The sequence below is a fragment of the Nematostella vectensis genome, chromosome 13 (genome assembly GCF_932526225.1).
Source record: "Nematostella vectensis chromosome 13, jaNemVect1.1, whole genome shotgun sequence".
Taxonomy (NCBI): domain Eukaryota; kingdom Metazoa; phylum Cnidaria; class Anthozoa; order Actiniaria; family Edwardsiidae; genus Nematostella; species Nematostella vectensis.
The window spans coordinates 3,337,326-3,361,387 of NC_064046.1; the positions used below are offsets into that span (position 1 = coordinate 3,337,326).

General features: G+C 41.5%; 4 protein-coding genes and 1 long non-coding RNA gene across 6 annotated transcripts in view; 1 reads left to right on the top strand and 4 right to left on the bottom strand.

Moving 5' to 3' along the window:
• Nucleotides 1-7,188, bottom strand: part of LOC125558949 — a 21,156-nt gene extending 13,968 nt beyond the window's left edge. Inside the window, exon 1 of one of the 2 annotated variants that reach the window (XR_007306191.1) lies at nucleotides 1,143-1,319. Coding sequence is in view for 1 of the 2 variants with exons in the window: in XM_048720494.1 (XP_048576451.1) it covers nucleotides 6,855-6,941 (87 nt within the window). In the remaining variant the exon portion in view is untranslated. Of the gene's footprint in view, nucleotides 1-1,142; nucleotides 1,320-6,854 lie in introns of those variants that run through there. The other variant, XM_048720494.1, reaches the window with a different exon arrangement.
• Nucleotides 1-19,365, top strand: part of LOC125558950 — a 24,697-nt gene extending 5,332 nt beyond the window's left edge. The window contains exon 2 of the long non-coding RNA XR_007306192.1: nucleotides 17,962-19,365. This is a non-coding gene — a long non-coding RNA (uncharacterized LOC125558950). The remainder of the gene's footprint in view (nucleotides 1-17,961) is intronic.
• LOC125556682 lies at nucleotides 3,001-6,821 on the bottom strand. Its single transcript, XM_048720493.1, has 2 exons — nucleotides 5,162-6,821; nucleotides 3,001-4,858 (listed from the first exon to the last, which is right to left on the bottom strand). The coding sequence occupies exon 2, from the start codon at nucleotides 4,848-4,850 to the stop codon at nucleotides 3,684-3,686; it is 1,167 nt and encodes a 388-aa protein (XP_048576450.1). The 5' UTR covers nucleotides 4,851-4,858; nucleotides 5,162-6,821; the 3' UTR covers nucleotides 3,001-3,683.
• On the bottom strand, nucleotides 11,831-13,684 carry LOC5513386 (protein phosphatase 1 regulatory subunit 3B). Its single transcript, XM_032382957.2, has one exon. It carries the CDS (start codon nucleotides 13,313-13,315, stop codon nucleotides 12,659-12,661), a length of 657 nt encoding a protein of 218 aa, XP_032238848.2. The 5' UTR covers nucleotides 13,316-13,684; the 3' UTR covers nucleotides 11,831-12,658.
• LOC116618830 (formin-like protein 18) lies at nucleotides 14,244-20,529 on the bottom strand. The gene is made up of 10 exons (XM_032382956.2): nucleotides 20,375-20,529; nucleotides 19,125-19,292; nucleotides 18,455-18,640; nucleotides 17,772-17,912; nucleotides 17,277-17,310; nucleotides 16,847-16,953; nucleotides 16,142-16,319; nucleotides 15,570-15,714; nucleotides 15,185-15,330; nucleotides 14,244-14,546 (listed from the first exon to the last, which is right to left on the bottom strand). The coding sequence occupies exons 2-10, from the start codon at nucleotides 19,290-19,292 to the stop codon at nucleotides 14,497-14,499; spliced, it is 1,155 nt and encodes a 384-aa protein (XP_032238847.1). The 5' UTR covers nucleotides 20,375-20,529; the 3' UTR covers nucleotides 14,244-14,496.
• Nucleotides 20,530-24,062: the final 3,533 nt, after the last annotated feature.

The following is a 24,062-nucleotide window of genomic DNA, read 5'->3' on the forward strand; positions in this document are numbered from 1 at the left end:
TCAGAGTTGTTTTGGTTTGATTAGAAAAACTACTATACAAGCTGTAGGTTCGTGTGTGATATTGATATTCGTGACGATAGCCTCCTGCCTGCTCTAACTCCATTCCACGCTTCAAGTACACGGAAAGAAGGTGATAAAAAGCACGTTAAGAATATGCCAAGATAGAAAGAAGGGAGAATCATCTGCAAACTCTTCTTTCACATGCGATAATTGCACACTTATAACAATAGCCGAGTCAGTTAACGATTCTTCCAATATCCATGACTGTTAGCGATGCTTCTAAGGTACATTTCTTGCAGACATTTAGGCCTAGTGAAGACGCAGTTCTTTTCGTGTACAAACCAAGGTTTTATAAGGAAAAACGGTGTCAACTAATCACTGTTTAATTATTAAACATCTTATTAGAGTGGGCTAGTCCTAAATCAAGGAAATAAGAGAAATATGAATATAAACTAAATAGGATATTACAAGGCCAATTTTTGACGCCGTTCTTTTCATGTACCGTTCCAAATGCAAATACATGCAGCGAACGGAGTCGATAGCTTTATCTAGGGTCGATACATTATGGTCGAAAATTTGACCATTATGCCTGCGTCTCCCTAAAACTATCGCCATTATGCTCAAAATTATGCTCGTTTCGTATCATTATGCTCGAGTGATGCTGTTAAAAAATCCTCTCACCCTCCTTAACTGAATTTAGTTTCATCGTCATTTGCAAATTTACATGTGATAAAAGAGGATAAAATCATAAGGTATACCCCACCCCTTTTTCCCAACCACAGGCAACCCAAGGCCCTGGGAGGTCATCAATACATTCTGTTTGTTTTTGCCCTCTTATAACCTGATAATGGAACGACATCTTTTGAGAACTACCACTTGACTAAGTCAAGCCATGTAATTTATTCAGATCACGTACTTTATTTTGCTGTCCCCTTCCGAGAGCTCTCATCCTACATAACGCCAACATAAAGCCGAGTTCTATAATAATATATATTTTTCTTTACGGTTTGACCTGGATATGTTAGCATTAATGTGATGTGTGACCAAACATTAATGTTTTGTCACAGCAGCCGGAGGCGATGGAGGGAGTTTTAAAACAATACGCCCCTTTACGCCGAAAGAACATAATATTCTGTCATTACCGTTGGATCAATCCAGTGTTTTCTGCCCCATTCTCATTGGCCATTAACTTCCGATGGCTTTCTTCTTCAGTAGCCAGGGGCTATGAGGCTATAGACCATTGAACCGGTCTTATCATACGTCTTCCTGCGATTAAGTGCGATTAAGGATATTGTATCGTTTAAACAATCGTCATGGCAACTACCGGAAGAAAAAGCTAATAAATAACAATTTTGTCGTTTCCCGGCTATATTGTGATAATATCGATCCAATTTTGCAAATTAAGTATACAAATTTGGATTAAGATTTCTTTGCATGATTTGTTAAGAAGGAATTTAAAATGTGTGGCTGACAGGGCTCTAAGTATAGACTGTGTGTCCATGAAGTCCCAGATTTCCGGTCTTTTATAGCCATATGTTCGACCTTTACCCGAAAAGTGCATTTCTAATTACAATTGGCTTCCGCCAGCGAAGACGGTGAATAGACGCGCTTTGTTTCCCTGTTTTCGCTTTACTTTCTTGTCTGTGTCCTGTCTGGTTTGTAAACCGCAAGCTGTCAATATTACGAAGAGAGAATATACTTGGCGGGATTATGGCTTATCACATTTTTTTAATATTGTATCTTGAATGACACCCTCCTGGGCTATGGGCTCCTACAACCCCCCACCCCAGCACCACCACCCTTCTTACATCCTTGTTTCAGCGATCCCCAACTACCCCCTTGACAACTTGTTTAATTTTTACGCACATATGTATGTAGTGGTTGGCTTTGCGCGGGGGTTGGTGTGTGTATTTGGGGGGGGGGGGGGGCGGCGAGGGGAACGCCCTCGGTCTTTTCTTTTTGCTTCGGAGCGAGTCCTAGCTTTATACCCAAAATACACATGAGGTTATCTAAGGTCTTAGTTCTGGGTTGGATGAACATTCAACGGCGATATCCGCTCTGCTGTTTTGCTTACACGCTCATACAGAAGTGACTTAATACCTTATTACACTTAATTTTCGCGTCACTTTAATTTCGCGATTTTAAAAGATTCGCGAAAATACAGTGACGCGAAAATTAAGTGTCGCAAAAATTACGATGCGCGAAAATTATGTGAGTACACACGAAGCCTTTGGGGGATTATTGGCCGTTTAATAAGCTTTATGGAAACACCTTGTCTATTTAGCCATCTTATGGACATATAGTACAGTAAAGGGTTGAGTTGGACTTGTATTTATCGATTTTTATGAAACTAAATTTAGCCCACGCATCTTTTTAAGTTTTCAAATTTAATTCCACTTCTTTTGCTTGATTTTATTATCCCAAAATCGCGAAAATAAAGTGTCGCAAAATATCGCCATCTCAAAAAATTTTGACGTCGCGAATATTAAGTGTGATAAGGTATATAGGGATATGTCTCAAACGGCGGACTGAATTCAGCCCAAACGCCAAAAAAAAAAACATGAGACGATTCGTTGATAATGAAAAGACTGTCATTACGCATTTCCTTAGGCTCGATTTCCAGCAGCTCGTCTCTGTGAGCCCGCAGTACGTGCTGGCCTAGCGACGGCTGGAAATAGAGCCTTGCATTTCCTGTGCGGTTGCTGGTTTTCTGTTGCTGCCCTGAGAAGCTTGACGCTGTTAAAAAAAGTGTAGCCCACTCATTCTTAGTAAACGGGTACCAATGGCCCAAAAAAAAGTTGGAAAATAAAACTTGTTACACTAGTTTGATAAGCAATCAACATTTTGGAGAATTATTTGTCATTTAAGCTCCCAAAACGACCCATCAATATCTTTAAAGGCAAAAAAGCTACACAAATTTATATATGCCTCGGTAATCAAGCTGAAAAGGAGACTTTTCCATATCCATTTCTCAAAAACACACAACTACAAGACCGTTTAACCAGTAAAATACGCCTTCTTTTATTATTTTTGTGGCAGTAGATGAATTTTGTTGAATATAAACATCATAGAACACCGTAGACTCGTCTTTATATTGTCACAAATTTTGTTTGATTTAAGAGTTGAATCTATGTTTTCAAAATTATTAAATTGTTCTTCCTTTAAGTTTTTCTCAAAACAAAATTAGAACGTCTTGAAATATACAACTACATTCAATTACTACCATCAATATCAAAATATTAAACGCAATAAAGTTGATTCTGATTTGATAAAGCAATTAAACAATATATGCTGATTGGAAATGGTAACGTAAATGACATGTAAAGTAACGTATATGACCTTCTCAGTAGGATACACGATGCAACTCTAAACTTGTAAAATTTTGGTCAAATTTTCGCCTTTTAGTTATCATTAAAGGTTCTGAACAATAACTTGGTCATATTCATAATTTCTTAAACTTTTGCTACTAGTAACGTAAATGACAGTTTTCACATCCAAACAAAAAGAATCGTTGAAATGCTTTCAAGCGCTTAACTGTAAATATATATATATATGAAAATACTTGGTTCTACTTACAGGTGATTTTAATTTGATATTTGGTACTTCGATTTGAACCATCGTTTTTCTAAAACCTCTATAAAAAACGGTAACGTAAATGACATTAAGGTAGGCGGAAGCGTGCCTCAACGAGCTCCAGTTTCCGTTTTACTACTTCGGGCGGGCGGCTCGATGACACATAAGATCATGTCCCTCTTGATCCAAATAACATATTCGCGGGCAGGCCATGTGAAGCTGAAAGATTGAAGGGTAGTGCCACTACGTGACATAAAAGTCACGAGAGCTTCGCCGTCCTCCTGGTCGATCTGCTGTACTTTGCCAACATACCAGTCCCCTTCGTAAGCGGCAGCGACAAAGTCGTCAACCTTTAGAGCGAGCTCATTGCGTAGACTCAACGCACTGGGTGGAGTGAGCATGGCGGCTTCCCATGCACAATGGCTATCCTTTGGGCTGGAAAGGCAGTCGGGACAGTAACACGAGGTGACACGAGTGAGAACGGTGTGTCTGTCCACTGCGCATATGGCATGCATTGACATTGTGCCATGGACAGTCTGTGTGCCATTGTACTTGTCCAGCCTTGCTGATGCCATTTTCAAGTCATCTGTTGAGTAGTAAATGTAGGTCACACTACTTTGATATTCGGTGGCCCAAACAAAGAAGCTGTGTGCATCGTCAATAACGACTTTGCCTGACCGCACCGCCTCGTCAGCCATCCGCTTGGCAGCTCCCCCGACACCATCACAGGGACCTTTTCCGTGCCCCGCTTCAAAATAGTTCCATCTTACTGGGACTACGAACTCTTCCTTGTGGTTCGCGACTATGGCGAAGATTGTCTTGTTTCTGTATTGTGATGTGGGACTATCCGTCCAATAGTGTACAATGGCCAGGTCAGGGACAAGATCCTTCAGGTCTTGATTCAGTCTCCCCAAGATGGCATACACGGCAGTTGCATTATGCGAGAGCTCTTCCGAAACAAAGGCAAAGCTCTTGTGCTTTAGGTCGTCTTTGCCTTCTGCCTTGTAATATACCACTACTGGATGTAGGGAGACCATAGTGGGGCCATTCCAGTGAGCACTTTGCACTTCCTCGCAAGACTGGCAGTTGTAATTCTCGGCAAAGTCCATTTGAATTACAACATGCCCAGCTTTGAGGTTGCTTTTCAAACGCCGGTGTTTGGATGCTGGTGTGTAGTATTTTTGCACTCGGATTGACTCATTTTGTTGCCAATTTGAATCTTTCCCTTTTTTTCGTTCTCTGTAGGCGCGTTGAATCTCTGCTCTTGATTTTCCCATTTTGAATGCTTCGAATAAAACAATGACCATAAGATACAGCAATTTTGACAAAATTACAGAAAACTCATTCTGAAAGCTTTTTTAATTCTAAATAGTGGTCATTTGATCCTTTTTTAAGTAGCCCACCAATTGTTAACTAGCGTGCCTCATCCATAATACTTTGTCAATTACGTTACTTTCAATGTCATTTACGTTACCACTGGCAAAAGCATGTGCTGAGCCTCACTATTCTAGATATTAGCTAATGCGTATGCATTAGTGCCTTTATCAGTCATTTAGCTTCACACAATACCATAGGCGTGGTATCTTACCTTAATTCTGCTTTTCGAGAAGTGAAAACCAAATTGAGTTTAAAAGTGAAGATAGAGTTGATACTTCTACCGCGAAGGTCATCGAAGGAAATACTTGTATTACAGCTTGTTGGGCTTTAACTAAAACGTTAGATATCTTGGCAATTTAATCCTATACAAATTATCCTTATCTCGCTAGTGTGTGTGCACGTGCGCCCCATTAGACGATAGTACGTAAATTCTATTGTCATTTACGTTACGGTAACGTAATGTGACACTAGCATTTGTCAAGCTACTGTCTCTTCACGTTTCAACCAAATTAGATTATTATTTTTCTTTAAGATATTACTAAGGTCGCTCTGCAATGTGACACTGCTAACAAGACCTCCTAAGGTCTTAAAGCTTGGCAGTTGTGACCTAGATTGAGTAACGTAAGTGACAGTGCAGTAAAATTATTGCCAATTAGCTGGCATGAAGTGATGATTTCTTGAACACTTTGATTTTTATGAACAGTTCTTAATATTGGTTTGGGTCTTTGAGCCTTAAAGTTGTTATAAATATGTTTCAGGGCTTCTGTACGGATATACAAGAAATTATATTTCGATTTTTTGTGCCTGGTAACGTAAATGACCCAAATCCACGTGACACTTGGATCACGGTCCAGTGTGTTGAGCAAACCAACAACGACAACCGTAACTTTAATTTAGGTGAGTCCTGAAACATGTATCTCCAAATTGTGACACAATTTAGGCAGCAACTACAGGCAGAACATCTCAAGTTTTCGGTTTAAACTTTGTTTTTTATTCTTGTGACATATGGTTTTCGTATAGCGTTACATGTTCAGAGGTCAATATTTTGTAATATGTCGAACTTTTTACACAGAAAACTTAAAACAAAATCTCCCATAGACCCAAACTCTTCGCAAAATCACACATCTCTCAAGAAATTGCGCCTAAATACAAAATGTAGAGCTATATATACGTGTGACACCAATGGTACCCGTTAACTAAGAATGAGTGAGCCAATATTTTCAAAAATTATAAGGATATGACCAGTTGGGGCGTCTGTATCGTACCCACCCCCTCAAATAATTCGAGGTCTGCTGCGGCTATGACCTATAATGTTTGGCGTCATGATGACGTTCATCGCAGATAACGACTTGGAACTTGGAATTTATACTCACTAGCGGGGTGGGGATAGTCGATAGATCTCACTAGCGGGGTAGGGATAGTCGATTGATCTACAGCCTGCGAAGGGCATGATTACCTCAAGCTAACTTATTGCAGGTACTAATGACAACTTAAATAAGTGGATGTCGGCAGCGTTCGCTAACTTAGCACTGAGCTAGAGTGTTCACAATTGCAATGATGGTTGGTGTGATCAGAATGGTTTGATGATTGTGGTTAAAACCAATCAGAGATAATGACAAAATTTACGCTTGTACGGAGCATTTTGGGAAAAAAAAGTCGACAGCAAAAACAAAAGCTGCCACAGAAATGTAATTATGTGCTGAACAAAGCCTGATCTCTTTTTGCGATGACAAATCACGATATTCAGAATACACAGGAAACGACGGCCTCTTAACCCAGCTGCAGTTAATTGAATAACTAATTTTACAGCAGAATTTATCTTAGAATCATCACCGACACAAACGACAGACCCAAACCCTTATTTTGCAAACAATAGTTAACCATGATAGCGGAAGGCGACCAACCTGACTAAGCAGATGTGAGCAGGCGACACGCCTTCCTGTTTTGTACAACCCTTGTCTTTGCTTCAAATTTAGTTTTACCTCTGACATTATGCATGCTTCCTTAAATATCTCATATATTTCTAGTTATTTTCAGACCAAAAAAGATATACTGACAGAAATATAGGAACTACTGTTAAGGTCAACGGGAGATCAATTAATATTCCATTAATGCCGATATCTATTTCCTACTTCGTTTCCCTTGAGGAATAATAACCATTTCCTCGAGGCATATCCTTTCATTCAAGGATTTCCGTGTTTTATTTTCACTATAAAGTACTTTCTGGTTGTTTCAAACCCAGAATAACAAAGGAACATAAATTCAATGCAACGCGTTTATACCAGTAAAACCACCACTTTGTGACTTGAAGTTTGGCATATGGAAGCAGGCCAAAAAAAATCTTCAATGATGTTGTGACGTAAAAATGACAAACAAAAGTGTCATAAATATATGTCAAATTTTATTTAAAAAAGCTGTACGACACAAATAAAAACGGTGCGCGGGAGATAATATAAAAGGCAAATTTAGGTTAAAGAGAAAGTAGTCGGTGCATTTCAGCTTGCGTTCCATTTCACAGCACTTAATATAACCCGATGAATGGTTGGACTAATCTAATTTATTGAATAGTAGACTGGGGTTTTATATAACTAAGTGCATCTCCTTTGCTTTTTGTTACTCATCACAGGGTTACACCATTGTGGCTTTTCATTCCAATCTTGCTTTTCTTTTGGTTTAGATCCTTAACGGGTAAAATCCCCCGAACCTTGGATATGATCACTGAAATAATAGCCTGAAAGAGAAACTTAAGGGTTACTGAGACAGTTCCTAATTGCAAAATTGTCTCGCATAAAGTGGATTTTGTATATCAGATACTGAGAAAATAAGGGTTTCTTTAAAAATGCTTTTTATCTCGACCAAACAAAAGCAACCAAATAATTTATATTTAACGTGGGAAAACTGTCATTTTTAAGAACGATTTTTCAACAAATGATCAGGCACAGCTCACAGAGCCTTGTTAAATGGATCACGCGTGATAAATAAGTGTAAATAACAAATGTCTCGTCTTCCGTGTATATACATGCATTTTTTTTTTACAAACTCCTATCTTGGTCGCTGTCGATTGCGATGCTATCATAGACTTGTCTGATCTTATTTCCTTAAAGGTTTTAAGAAAGCCATAGCAAAAGGCTGCATCCAAGATAGCCTGCCATGCATACGACAATTCTTTCCATGAAAGAAATTTAAAATTCTGCTATATGAATTCCACGAGAAATATGCACCGAACGAAGGCATATGCTTGTCGTTACATAAAAATTATTTGATTTATTAAGAAATAACTGGATTTGAAATTAGGAATTATGATATTCAATATATGTACCTTGCTTCATTGTATATGATGATCAAACAAACATAAGGCAAGCAATTCATAGAATTCATCAAAACAAAAGAGACCCAATAATAATATAGTTGAACTTTGCCCTTCATACTAAATCTTTCACCAACAAACAAGGTTTAAATTTTTAGACATTTTATTCACTGTAGAAAAATAATCTGCTCTCTTAAATATAATATTTCTATCAAATTCTTTGATGCCTATTCTTGTCTCCTGGATAATTTTTTTCATCGCTCTACAAAGGGATACTTTTTAAAGTTCTTACATGTAAGTCGATATTCACTTCAAGAGTAAATCCATCCTAAGTCGTGCTTTAATTATTCGTATTCAGCGTTTTTTTTTTTGTACAAAAAATCACGACTTTTTCGCCATCACATTAAAATGATGAGCTTATCTGACAACTACTAGGTTATAAATTAGTCCCTAGCAAAATGAACAAAAAATAAGTTTCTTCTAGGAATACCGCTATCCCACATAATAAAACAAATACAGTACCTGTATTTCACCTTAGAAGACAAAAACAGTTCGAGATACTGTTTATTTACCTATATCTCTTTTCTCAATTTTGTTTATTAACTTCTATACAAATATATTTACAAAATCTGGTCGGTTATTCCCTATTCTGCTAAAAAAAGTTACCTTTTTTTTTAATAGATGTCAAAGACTATAGGCTCGATATAGAACGAGGCTGGAGGTATTCCCGATACAGGGATCTGTGGAGTTTAGTTTTGTCTCGCACAATAACACGACTTTTTAGAGGTGAATTATATTGGCTTGAAGAGAATTCTGTTCTCCAGTTCTCCAATAAGTACATCCTCAATAGTATCAGCTCTCATTTGATCAATGTTATTTCCCTTTTATTTGAGGTGCAGACTTTTTACATTCTACTATATAATTTCTGCAGTCGTTGTTATCCCAGTATTCTTTCGATCGTACGCGAAATCTGACTGAAAATTCAAGTTTACTTCCGACTTCAATGTTCTGGGTTATTGAGATCCGAAATTGGAAGCGATCGAGTGTTCCACCAGCGAGCTGGTTTACGTAGTCAGCCCAGACATCGGTAAATGTTCTCCATTCGTCCATGCTATAGCGAACTGTCACATCCTTGCAGAATTCAATGTTTTCCACCAAAATAGTCCCCGTCAAGGCATATCCAGAAAAAGCAACATTTTCCAAGCAAACCTTTTGCTTTTTCAATCGGCTTTTGAAATCCTCTCTGGACGAAGGCTGTTCGAAGTCACATTTTAAAACGTTCTGTCTATCTAGCTTTATCATAGACATATTTTCCTCGCTGCTGTGAGGAGTGATCATTTTTATCGATACCAGATTTTCAGCGAACTGTACTTTTCGCCTCGCCAATGAATTGGGTGAAGTTGGCGATTTTTCCCCGTTTTCTTCTCCTTCTGCCTGATCTTTCATCACGAGGTTCGCATTTGAATCCAACCAAAATTCAGAGAAAGCAAAACTCATCTTCACCGGTTGGAGTCTTTGTATTTGTAAGTTCGGTTTCGTGACATGGAGCATGCAAACTTGTCCGTGCGTCACGGAACACATTACAGGAACAAAATGACGTCACTCCAATTTTGACTCGCATATTTCAAATGCTGAATCGAAATTTTATCTTCATTCACTAGGATCCAATTCTGCATTCTTTTGATAAAGCGTAAGTTTTCTCACAAATTTGAATGTGTCGATGAATTACAAAGCAAAGTTGCGAGATTTCGTGGAGTTGTGACTCGTCGAATGGGCGAATATAAACATATGTCACGGCGCACGTGACGGTCACGTGAGCTGATTGTCACGGTACAATGCGAGAGTCGTGCAAAACAGCATTTCGCCGTATGAATACACAGGCTTACCAACCTCTCAGTCAGTCTCCAGTCAATCCCAGTAACTAGCTCGAATATTTTCACGATTGATCACCTCCTGTAATTGTCTTATATCCTAGAAGAAAGGTCACAATATAAACTCTCAATGCCTTGTGATGTATTCGCACTAGTTACCGGGATTTACTGGAGACTGATAGGTTGGTGAGCCTGTGATGAATGGAGTCCACATTGCAAGGGGACTAATTTGCAAGCCAGCGCGCCAAAATTATCCTTTCTTGCTAAGCACCAGACAAAAAAATCTGTATAGTTGTTATTATTGCTGCTTTTTAGGTGACTGAACCGGTCTATCTTTCATTAACGTCGGGTCAACGTTCACGGACAAATGTTTATATTGATCCACGCTAGAATGCCAAGAGCCGACCGCGTGCTTAACAATAGGGGGTCCCCTAATTACACCGAGGGACAGTGCAACTAGACGTGACGTAACGGTCTCTAAATAGAATCTTTAGAGTGCGTGCAGGTATCTGTTTATTTAAATGCTGTATTTATAATCTATTTCGCCTATCCTGCCTATGGATGGATATGCAACCCTTTACTTTCAGGGGGCAATTTATTAGAGAAGTTTTGCTGCGTAATTTTGAACAATTGGTATAGATTAAGTTGGATGTAATCAAGAGTATAGAATGGATTAACCTATTAAACTTTTCAGGCTTTCAGAAAATTAATGCTACCGTCTATTGTTAGACAACCATCTCCGAATATAGCTAGGCGCTAATGATAATAAAATCTTTCAAGTTCTAAAACAAAACATTTGAAAAGAACATAAAAAAATGTATATTTCCTGGGAATCTTTTAGTGTCAGCTGAAGCAACGATCTTCTCACCCCTACCACTCCTCGGCTACCGAAAATGAATGTTTGAACCTCCCTTCCTTATAAGAAAACCTGGATGCACCTCTGGACATGTTTTCTTTTGGTCTTTCTTAATGAAAATGAACATGGAAGTGGGTGGGTACCAAAAACTCATCAAAGGGGAGGGGTGGGGGGTTAGGTAGCCATCCAGACTATTCTACATTAAGAATTGCTGAATCTTTCAAAAATTGGCCAGCTATTCTATAACATACTTATTGGCATAAGGCAAGCATCTCTTGTGTGGTTAACTTGCCAACAGGAATTAACCAAGAAAAAAATTCTTAAATAATATCTAAAATACTTAAAGTGATGCTTTACATGGTATTTGTTCCATTTTCTTATTCCCAGAAACTCCTTGATAAAACACATCTGGAAGATCATTCTATAAATGCACGAGTCTCTAGGCCGAATCTGACCATATCAATGCTCAGGGCAACCTATATGCCACTGTTGATGGTTCAGGATGGATGGTTCAGTACAAAATTCCGATGTTGACAAAGCAAGAATGTTTGACTAATAAAAATCAGTCTGAAATATATAAGCACCATTCTAAATATGACATGTCACCTTGGTATGCTTTTTATCAATATATCTCTGTGCCAGAGAATACAAGAACAGCAAAGATTGAACAAGCAAGGCACACTTTTTTAAAATTAAGAGCCCTGAATAATGTGGACTCCATTCATACAACAGAGAGCTGCCTTATATGTCTATTGCCATTCCATTACAATCAGTATACCTGACTGTCACGTGTGGTGTGTGTCCATGTACATGTGTGACATATTATATTTAGAATGGTGCTTTGAGTGGCTTATAAATTTGTTTATTTTTTAAAGTCAGACACACAAAATTCTAATCTCTGACTAACAGTCACACCAGTCACCTCAAAACAATAACAATGGAATGGCTACGTAACTTTCTTTTACAGTTTGCTCCACATTTAACCATCTAAAAAAAAGTGTATAAGAATTAGTTTCATGACACTAGCAGTCTGATACCGTACAAACAGCACCAGTGGCAAAACCTTGGCCCCGCATGGCTGTTTTACCACCATGCTGGGAGTCTCAAACATTTCCTTAATCGTGTGGCCAGCCAAGTACAGCAGGGCTGTTTAGCACAGGGATTAACCAAGATAAGTTCTGATTTGCACGAACTTCAAGATGAGCAAACACTTGGTATATATAAACCGAGTAAAACAATTAGAAATAGAAGGCGATTTAAACATTTAGGTACCATCCTGAATACTGTCAGAAACAGAGATCACCTCATAATATTTACATGAAAAGTGACAAGCCTTAAATTATTGTTTCAGCTGTACCATTTCATGCTTAACATAAAAGGATCTCATATAAAGAGGTTATTAAAAGTTTAATCTTTCCTTAGGCATTGGAGGAGGGGTTTGTAAGGTATACTTATATTATACAGTTCTATTCTTTAACTGACTTTTTGTCTTTCTGCTGGTGTTGCACCTCTATCATAACAATTGAGTGTCTCATATAATAACAAACATAATTCGTTAGCAACTTGTCCGACACTTCGGGTACTATTAGCAGAAATATTTTTTTTACTAAAAATTGATTTTCCGAGCTATAAATATTTATCATTAGTTTACACAGATATGAGTCAATTCGCTTTTCAGAAGCCATTCACAGACGGGCCCGCCATTTTGGATCCGTCGTCTCTGCATTCGACTTTATAGTTCTGTCCAGAATTATTATCCCAGAACTCTTTACCATCGGCTCTAAAGCAAATTGCAAAATCAATATTTCCCCCAGAAGCCATAAAATACTCTGGAATTGTCACTGCAAAAGAGAAGCGATCAGAATTACCATCAAACGAATCCAGGACGTAGCTCGCGGGGACATCTGTGAACGAGTGCCAAGAGTCTAGTGTATATCTCACCAAAACTTCCTTATGATAAGAAATATTCTTCACCTTGATAGTACCCATGATGGTATTGCGTGATGTTGAGGCGTTTTCCATACAGACAAATTCATTTTCGAGTCGAAGTTTGAAACCCTCCAAAGCCACAGGTTGAGAGAAGCAAATATTCAAGATCTTTTGATATTTTTGTAGTTCGCGCTTAGTCATAGCTAAGGCAACGTGCATATTAAACTCCTCATCGCTGTACACTGAAACTAAAGGCTTCCCAAAGCCATCAGCAAAGTGGACATTCTTCCTTTTTGGTGGAAGGGACTGGTGTTTGCGGAGAATGGAGTGACTGTTTTCTTCCTCGTCAACATTGAAGTCAAGTCGACCTCGAACAGATGAAGCTCGTTTAACACGCTCCATTTCGGCAATTTCTCTCACATATTTGGCAAAGACGCAGAACAGGTATCAAAGCAATCCATCATCGAGGCTCTATGGAGAAAACTGCCGCCATAGTACCAGAAAAAGGACAATTTCTGGGGTTATGATCACAACGAACACACTATGTGCTAAGGATCACGTTCTTGACCGTCCTTGCAACCTGATTGGCTAACGAGGTACTTATTGTTCCACATGTTTTCTCAGATACCTAAATTTTTGTGTCCATACAATAAACAAAATTTAATAATACGTTATAGAATAATGGTAATAGACAAATATATAAACCTTTGGAATGGCATTTTTGTAAAACTTTGCTTCGAGTAATGTTCTCAATGCGTCGTCGGCGATCAATACTTCTCTTGTTTACACTTTGTCTGCTTAGCAGCCGCAAAATAACCTATATGTTCCAAATAAAATCTTTTTTTTTTAGAAGTTTTGTAAGAAAACAATTGAAATAACAGATGGGGTGCTTATTTAATCTTCCATGTCCAGGGCGTTACGTTTATTCAAGGAAGGCGCTTTTTTCAAAATACCTTTTGTCTCTTTGTTTTTTCCTTACTATGTATGGAGTAAAATCCTTCCAGAACCATAATAAAAAAAGCTCTCAATTGTAAAGTGCTGGGCAGGTATCATAGTGCAACACGAAGCGCTTTTTTTTGAGGAGGTGGGAGAGGGGGAGGGGTGGGGGTGGGGGGTCAAGTAATTTCTGTATGATACCCTGCCCCTCCCCCGGATGTGACGCATCAACACTCCAGCTTCCTTTTCGCGCGTCATAATTTTTTTTTAGTTTTTTGCGCCCCAATTTTGAGTTGTATGTAAAATCGCGCGTAGTGCCAAAATAAGTGTGGTGCGATGTTCGGTCATCTGGCCTTTTCTGGGTAAAAGACCATATTTTCTTCACAATATCAAGTTGATGATTATGTTTTTTTTTATCATATTCATGGTTTCCTTACAAATAATTATGCTACAAGCAAGGCACCTACCGAGCGCTGGCTCGATTGTTTACGGTTTAGGGTAGTGATCCTAAACTTCACTAAGATGGTTTACAAAGCAAATTAATCGCCATATGAATAGGCTAGTTCTAACACACTTAACAATGGTATAAGTGTCATGGACCATACATGGGCATACATTGTAGTCGTTATTCTGATGAGTGAGATATTCTAGTCACTGCTGCTGCTGCTTCCACTGCTTCCGCTATCATCCCAAGGGTCTGGAAACAAAATATTATTTTATACGTGCATACCTGTCAACCTTCGAAAATCTCAAGGCTTGATAATTTTAGGGGGGATGGGTGGGGTATATTCATTATTTGGGGGGGAGGGGTGGGTTTAACCTTGCAGGGGTTTGCAAGGGGGTGTTAGATAAATTGCGCTACGCAAGGGAATTATTTTTTCAAATATTTTAATAAAAAAGGGAAAATGATGATTTTCTATAAATAACTTTTCGGAAGCTAAAAAAAATTGCTAAAAAGCGGGAGATTTGGTGCTCAACGAGGGGAGCGGGAGAAGGAGTCCAAAATGTTTAGGGAGCAACTGCAGAATACCCGTCCACAAAGAGTTAACAATGAGACTTCACACCTCAATTTCTATAGAACGAGGCAGAAAATATAAGGAAAATGCAAATAAGTGGACGGGTATTCTGCAGTTTAGCCATGTTTAGACTCCCGCCTAATACGGGAGAGTCGACAGGTATGTACATGCCCCGTTGACTTTCTATTGTCTCATAGAAAACTCGAACTCGTAGTCTAATTGTTAATTAAGAAACTCAGTTGAATAAGAACGATCACACCCTTTAATTAAGAGAAAAATAATTAGCACAAGAGCTATGATAATCACAAGTATTTCTTACCTTCAGTAAGGTAAACCTTTTGGATTGGCTGGTTGGTGCGTGTGGGCCAGTAAAAGGAGCCAAAATTTAAAAACAGAAGGTCATCTTCGTCACGCGGGTCGCAACAGAGCCAGCAATGTCCCTCCATTGTGTTAACCCGCCAGCACCTGCAATATGACATGACTTTTAAAGAGTGCCGATCAGCCCTCATGTAATTATTTTTATTGACTTATTCAAGAGCGCAACAAACGTACTATCTGCGTGGCCCATGAAACAGTATACGAGGGGCAAAGATCAAGGCTTGATGATACGATACAGAACCAATTATCGATTTCTCTATTAAATGTGGGATATAAACAGCTTTTCGCTCCGAATCCCTTAATACCATGCCTTTTTATGAACTGACCTTCCTTTCCTGAGCTCCTTCTTGCTCTCCCGATGACCCTTGGTGTTAATCCACTCAAGCCTCACCTTTCGTCCTGTCTGGTTGATAAATTTGACCTGGACTGGTGCTGTGGCCTCTGTCTTGGATTTCATCCTGCCAATATCCTCTGAAAACAAGGCAACCTAATTAATTATGGCCATGGAAAAAGAGCAGACAAAGAGAAGAAAAATGTAGAGACAGACAGACATAATTTGCGCTATACAAATTCTAATGACTTCTTTACCTGGTTCGTTCTTGATTTTCAGACAGAAATATGGACAGACCGAACAGACACAATTTGCTACACAAACACTAAAGACTTATGCTGTATTAGCACCAAAACCATGTTTATAGTTAAACAAGGTTTTTCTTTGCCTGATAATTTGCCAAGTTTCCCATTGTGTTGAATTCTTACTAGCTAAATGATCACTTAGTAACATGTACAGCATAGTCTATTCAGTTTTGTTCTTGGTTCTGTCCACTAACTGGTTTAGGTGCTGGTGTGAATGCTGTATTAGTCTCATCTTACATTTTTGTTGGCCTCCCATCTTTACCTGGTTCCTTCTTGACTTCCACTGTCACATGTTTAGACCCTGAGTGATCAGGAGTGGCAATGTATATGGTATTCACACCAATTATCAGCCCCGTTTTCCCCTTGGGATCCAGTGCAGTGAAATGGGTTGTCTCAAAGGTGTCGGTACTGATATTTTTACCATCCTTCACTTTACAAAGCTTGGAAGGGAGAAGAAAGTTAAGTTAGGTAACACAGTTCTGAAACAACCCTAGCCAGTCATCATATAATCAGCATCATCATTAACAACATTTTCATTATTAACATCACCATACCATCCCTCACTTTACAAAGCTTGGAAAGGAGAAAAAAGTTAAGTTAGGTAACACAGTTCTGGAACAACCCTAGCCAGTCATCATATAATCAGCATCATCATTAACGACATTTTTATTATTAACATCACCATTAACATCTCTCACTTTACAAAGCTTGTAAGGGAGAAGATAGTTAAGGAGGTAAAACAGTTCTGGAACAACCCTAGCCAGTCACCATATAATCAGCATCATCATTAACAACATTTTCATTATTACCATCACCATTACCATCCTTCACTTTACAAAGCTTGTAAGGGAGAAGAAAGTTAATTGGTAACACAGTTCTGAAACAACCCTAGCAAGCCATCATATAATCACCATCATGTTCATTAACAACATTTTCTTAACCTATGTATCTTATGTAATTACTGTACCTTCTTAAAACGTCCTTTCTTGTCAATCTGGTAAATGATCACTTTTCGCCCAGATCTGTTCACAAATGTTACATTCAAGTGATTCCTCTCTTCCACTGAGTGAGGCCCTGGAAAAATAATAAATAACATCAACCAGGGGCGGATCCAGGTTTTCAAAATAGGGGGTGGATAATGATAATTTAAATATATAATTTAAAGTGACTTTTCTTTTCATTCACTCAAAAAGGGAAGGGGGTGGTGGGTATCCATCCAATCCGCCCCTCCCCCTGTATTTGCCCCTGTCAAGGAATGGAATATCAGTTTATTCTTAGATAAAAAAATGATAAAGGACTTATCTTGATTGGCCTTATTAGGGGAGTTGCCCCTCCCAGAAATTTGTTTATTCTGAATCTAATGATACTGGTCTTTTTGACATAAATCAGACACCTACCATAATCCTCATCATCACTGTCACTTTCAGATGCCTATAAAACAGGAGAAAGTCACATTTAAGTCTCTGCTTTAAACAGAGAATTATAAGTAAACCATCAACCATGTGATCACACAGAACATTACCAGGGGCATCTTTCCTGGACAATCTTTATAAAAGGCAAATCAAAATCAGAATAACTAGCAAAATTTGGGTGACAGGCTAAAAAGCCAAGAAACACCCCGTTCACTCCCCTTGACACAATGAAAAGGAAAAGTATATGAGGACTTCGATAAAAACAGACAGGGGTTATCATCCACACAATCAATTTTAAACCAAAGGGATGACACTTGGGCATGGTAACAGAAATAATTCTTACCCCTAAGAGATAGCAGAATCGTAAAAATCCTTCAACACCCCCTAAGGGATAGCTGCTGGTTGAAATTATATACCCTAAAAGATGTGACGATCACCCCGTCTACTTTTCTGGAGAGTCCCCCCAGGAATTTAACCTACATTTCCAGCAGCAGTAGGACCTCCATATCCCCCATGAGCTGCGCCACCAGGATGTCCACCAGGGTACCCCCCAGGGGGAGGATAGTACCCCCCTGGTTGCTGACCTGGCGGTGGGTAATATCCTCCTGCGCCAGGGGGGGGCTGCCAGAGTAGAAATAATTATTCACTATAGATTATTTCATTCTTGTAGGTACAATGCAAAGAGGGCAGCCACAAATATTTGAGCAGTCACCCTTATAGGTACAGTACCCAAAATAGGGAAAAAAACATCAATCAATGGCTGTCATTTTTCTAAATGGTCTAAAGGAGCCTGGGGCAAGCGCACAAGAGACCTGTGATATTCTGAAAAATGTTAGGGACTACGCTCCATTTCCAAGATGGATGCCAGCAAAATTGTAGTAAACAAGAATTCATTACATGGAAATTTCCGTCTTATAAACCTCTAGAGAGATAAAAACGTGAAAAAATGATTGAAGTGGACTCCCAAATATGGTATGTAATGCCTAATAAGGCAATGACCAAGCAAGCTAGAAAAACAACAGTTTTCAAAACAAGATTGACTGATATGACATATTTTGCCACTTTAGTGGCTGCCTGCTCAATACAGGGTGGACACTAGAATTTTGAGCTGTAATATTCATGCTGATTTTAAGTCTTCTTTAGAAATGTAATGTTATACTCACAGGGTAATTGGCAGGCGGTGGACCACCAGGGTACCCCCCTGGGGGAGGAGCCCCTGGGTACCCCCCTGCGGGAGGAGCTCCAGGGTACCCTCCAGGAGGAGGGGCGTATCCCTGAGGAGGTGGAGCAGGGTAGTTAGTCAATGGGTGGTTCTGTGGGGGAATACCTCCGCCCTCTTGAGGCACATACTGTGGAAAAGAACAAATATACATAATTAATTTAAACGTTGGAAAGGGTATGTTCTTAGAACTAAGCAAAAAATGTTGTTTTTAGTATTTCTGTCTGCCTACCCCTTGTCTGCCTTCCTGTCAGTCTGCAGGGGCAGATCTAGCTTTTCGCCAAAGGTGGGGTTTGGCTTAGCGACAAAGGGGTAGGGGGTAATTTTTTGTTACAAATGGCTTTCTGGCAGCCCAAACGGGGGTTAAACCCCCTAAACCCTCCCCCTAGAACCGCTACAGGTCTGCGTGCTTACATGTTTTTGTTTGTCTACTTGAACAACTGACCTTTGCCTCTTACACATGTGCGGAGAAAAGGTGCGCAGACAGAAAAAAAATCTAAGATTTTGAGACTCTATCTAAAAGACTGCTTCAAGCAGTTGAGGGGCAAGGGATACATGCATCCCCTGTGCCCACCCCTCGCTACATGTCCCTCGTACTCTCTAAAACAACCTACCGGTGGTGGAGCATATCCTCCAGGGGGAGGCTGCTGGTAACCTCCAGGCGGTGGGTAATACCCCCCTGGTTGCCCAGGAGCAGGGTAATGTCCAGGGGGGGGCTGGTTGTACCCAGGGTACCCTCCTTGACCAGGCGGTTGAGTACCAGGGGGAGGTGGCTCTGACATCTAGAACAGAGACTTAGAAAATCAGTTATACTACAAGCGAACCAATAAACAATACACAATTCACCAAGCGAAATTGTGTTGATTATTGTCCTTATTTCGGCGTTAAAACAGAAAATCAGTTCTGTTCAGTTCTAATATTGCACTGATACAGTATTAATGCAATCAATCTATCAATACTCTTTATTTACAGTGCGTTTTTGCATACAAGTTTTGCATTTTTTCACAAATGGCCAAATGGCATTTCAGATGTGTGTGCGATATCACAAAAACTGCCAATTGAATTTCCTTTTCGTCAGGATAACAATCGAAATTTACAAAAATAAACTTGTGAAGAAAACGCAAAAAATAATTCAAAATATTGAAAGCAGTGTGTCTATTGGAAGTTTCTTTAAGGATGTGATTGATAATTTAGAGCGGATGGCCTGTTAAATATCTCGGATTTTAATAGATTCTTTAGTCTTTTAACGGTTGAGGTTTCCGTCGGACCTCTGGAAGTAAACTGGTGACAATGCGGCTTTAAGTAGTAAGAAGATTCGTTTGAACTTCTAAAAAATAAAAGCCATTCAATAGCTTTGGAAACCATTCAAGTGTAGTACATCCAAAATAGCTGAAGTCAATGCTTATTGGGCTAAGTGCATCAAAAATAAATTATCTGTTTTAATTATCATAAGCATGTTTGTGGCAGTATAAGGCTTGAATAATTCACTGCAACAAGAGACATGTCTTTGCTAACAGGTACTTTAGGTAAATATAGCAAACTATCGAAAACAACAACCCAAAACAGAAACGATCTTCATGTCTATCAATACATTAGGATGAACTACCTCTTTATTGCAAATAAATTAACACATGCAAAATCATTTATATAAGGTTCACTAATCCAAAAAACGAAAGCTTTAAAAAACTTAGAGAAAGCTTTCTGTGTTTGCAAAACAGTGCCACAAACGAGAATTCGGAAATAGAAGGAACTAGAGATAACCCTAAAATAACGCCATTTTGTCTGGTTGTTTTGCTATCGTTGAAGCAGAACATTGTGCAATACTAACTATAACCAAATCCTTTGGCATATACTAGAGCCTTACCTTGGAAGGGAAAGAACCTGAAAGAATTCGGTTAAAGGCGACCTGACGCACTCGCGAAAACGGGAAAAAAAACACGACTTTTTAGCTAGTAAAAACCGGTTTGCCTGTCTCGTGACATCACAGGGTACCCGGGAATCAAAATATACCTTTTTTCGCGTATTTGCGAAGAGTGGCACTAAGTACGCCTGCGTAGGAGATCAAGGGGATAGGGAAGACAGGGGACTTTCTAAGAGATCACGTGACCTTTTTGGGTGGCAAATTCAAAACAAAATGACCAAGCAAAAAAAAAAAACAGAAATGACTGCGCCCACCACACCAGAGAACGACGAAGAAACAACTAAATCCTTTCTTATAAAAAGAATTCTGTTTTTTTTTCCTAATAAGCGCTGATTAAGTTTTTTTTGCTGTTAATTTGCCGCTAAAAGGGGGGGGGACTGGGTGGTTTGAGTGAAACCCCCCTGGGGGCCGCGGCGGGCCCCTCCGACCCCCCCAGCCCCGTCTCTATATATCAAGCGTATAATGTTTCACGTACATGAATAGTTAGGGCAATCGTTCATGTAGGCCAAATCGGTTTTACGTACATGAATAATTAGGGAAATTGTTCATGTAGGCCGGGCGCGTTTCGCGTACATGAATAATTAATTAGGGCTGTAGGCCGGGCGCGTTTTGAATAATTAGGGTGTAGGCCAAATCGGTTTCACGTACATAAATAATAAGGGCAATTGTCCATGTAGGCCGGGCCGTTTCAGGTACATAAGGTCGGGGCGAAAAAGCGCATGGATAAATCTACGCAATACCTACGGAGCGCGGAATGACCGTTTTTCGGCCGTAAATTCGAAGCCGCTGGCGTGGCGTTTAAACCTGAGCTTCACTCGAACACCTCGCTCCCGAACTCCTCGCGAATTTCTCGCAGCCTCTTTTTCATCTTTTCGCGTGCCTCCAGGGAAGGCCCTTTCCCGCTTTTTTTATCGCGCGGTGCGAGGCCGTGTCGAGCTCTGATAGCGGCCTTGAGCGCGTTGTATCTCTCTTGTTCCTAAAGTATTAACCGAAACTCTTCGTCTGAGATACGCCCGTCTTGCAGAGCCTTTGAGACCAGCTCGCTGATCGAGTTTTTCTTACTCTCTGCTAAAACCATCGTGTCTTCGTGTTTAGCCACCTTGCTCGTAAGACCCCTAGAGACCACCCCCGCGCCCGCGCCCACGACACCGACCAGCCTAGCGACCCCTGCCAGCGGAGCGCCGATCAGAACCCCTATCCCACTCAAAGAGACTCCCAGCCCGGCACTGGAGAGCGCCCCTGCAGCGATGCCGGATGCCACAGACACAGCATTGGTAACGGCAAAGGCGCGCTTATACTTCTTCCGCACCAGTCGATAATGCGTTATCTCCTTGTCTAGAGCCGCCCGAGTGTCACGTATTATCTTGAGTCGGAAACTTTGCGCGTCGCCGCCGGTGCTTGCCGGAGCGGTAGGCGTCGTGTGCGTTTTCGGGGGGCAGACACTGGGGAGCGGGGGGTATTTGCCACCGCTGCTAACGTCGCTGTTTGCCATGCTTGTTATGTCGGACCTAGGTTAGCTCTAATACGAGGCGAACAGGCTTGCCCTTAAAGTCCACCCGTCTACCGCGGTCATCCCTGATCCATATTCGGATACTCGAGACAAACTCAGAGGAAGACGCTGCGACACAAACGGGGATGTCGGGTCCATAGACAACTTTCTCGTGCGGCCTCCCGCGGGTTTCTAGGCGAGCAAGAACGTTTGAAGGCTCGCCTAAGGCGAGGCACTGCGAGCGGTCTACGATATCGCAGAAGATGTAGAGTGCCTCTATTTTCGGCAAAGTCACTTTAAGTGGGGGCCCCCAAAAGGGCAGTGCGAGGCCCCGCCTACCCAAATGATCGTCTTTAGCCTCTAGGCCAAATAGTGCGCAAAGCTCGGCGTTCAGGAACACAATGCCTTCGGACACGAGCACGATCTTCCCGGTGAGGGGATCCAGCTTCGCGGTCAGAATCTTGCTCTTAGCGCGGTTGATCGTCTCCACGATGGACTCGGCCGTGTGGTGCCCGGCTGGCAGAGTAGCGATGGGCGGAAGGGGGGCTATAGTCGTTATCTGATGCTCCCGCTCGAGATTATACCAGCTGTTAAACAGCGAGCACTGCCGGAGCGCCACGAAGCGTGGGCGCCTTATCGGCTGCTCGAAGAAGAGCGTCAGTTCACCTCCGGTGAACACAGCATGTAGGACCACCATTGTGTTGAACAAAGCCCGCCTTCGTGTTTAATAGGGTTGAGCATGGATTGGGAAGGCTGGCAGATGCTGAACGAGGTTCCCCGAAGGAAGAAGGAGTAGACGAAGAAGGCGGCAATTGCGGCGGGAGCCTCTATAGCCGAGCATATCAAACACGCTATAGCCGAAGAAGTCAAAAAACCGGTTTCCCTAGGTTTCCCTAGGTCTCTAACCCTCGCGCAAAAGCTGCTCTACGCCGTGCCCGCGACCCCCGTGGAGAGCACGGCCTCAGACATAACCCCACTACTCACGCAGCTGGAGATACACGTGGCTGAGGACAAATCATTCACGACTAGGGTCCGAGACAAATTCAAAGAGACAGTAGTCAGTAGTGGGGTGTCCCTAACTGACCCCACTTTCGCCACGCTCCCCTCTGTCATCAGGGGATTTCTAAGGTATCACGACTACTTTACCACCCGGAGGATACTCTACGAGCTCGGCGCCCCCCTGCCTGTCGACAGCCCGTTCACGCAAAAAGGTAACCCCTACAAGAAGGCCGCTTTCGAGCGTCTATGTATAGAGTTCGGTTTGCCGCGTAAGCCGGACTTCCGATGGAAAGGCGGGCGGAACCACGGGCTAGGCGATGTGTTTGTGTTCTACCCGGGGGAGGGGTATCGCAACGTGCACGTGATCCGTGGCTACGACACGGCGGCGGACGAGTGCCCGAGCCACCTCAATCGGTTTAGCGACGAAGGTGGGACGTACAATAGTGGGAAGCAGGTGGGTTACATACGCAACGACGACCACGGGGGCGTGCAATATAGCTGGTTTGCGCCTCCCAAAGGTGAGGGGCTGACAAAAGCAGGGCTAGGAAGACTCAACCGCCCGGTCGATGCGTTCGTCTACACAGTGCTTGGCGCGCAGGTAAACGTCCGTTCCTCTATCGCAGGGGCCTGTGGGCCGGCCATGGAGGCGCAGGCGGAGTTCACGAAGCTGCTCGAAGACGCGATCATAGAAAACGACGTCGCTCAAAGCATGCAAAGGTACCAGTTAGCCGTGCAGGAGACCAAGGTGGAACTGAGTCTTGCGGTCGCACCAGGAGTGTGGCTGATGCCGAGCGATCTGGTGATAAACACGCAAAGCGTCGTGGGCTACAACAATAAGCTGCAGAAAGCCACGGACTCTATGACGCTCGGCGCAAACGCGATCAACACCGAGACAAAGCCAGTCGGTGCTCATAACATGGCCGGTGGGCATCCTAGGGTGCAACACGGGATCGACCGCGTGCCGTCCCGGCGGCAAAGCAAGGATTCCGCCCCTGCGAAAGTGCACGCAGAGGGCGCGGCCCCTGCCCCCTCTCCACGTGCGCACGCTGCGCATAGCATGTCGGGCGAAAAGAGTGACCACACCGCCCTCAAGGCGGGGTTGTCGGCATTCGCGGTGGCCGCGGCGTATTACTTGTTCCGATG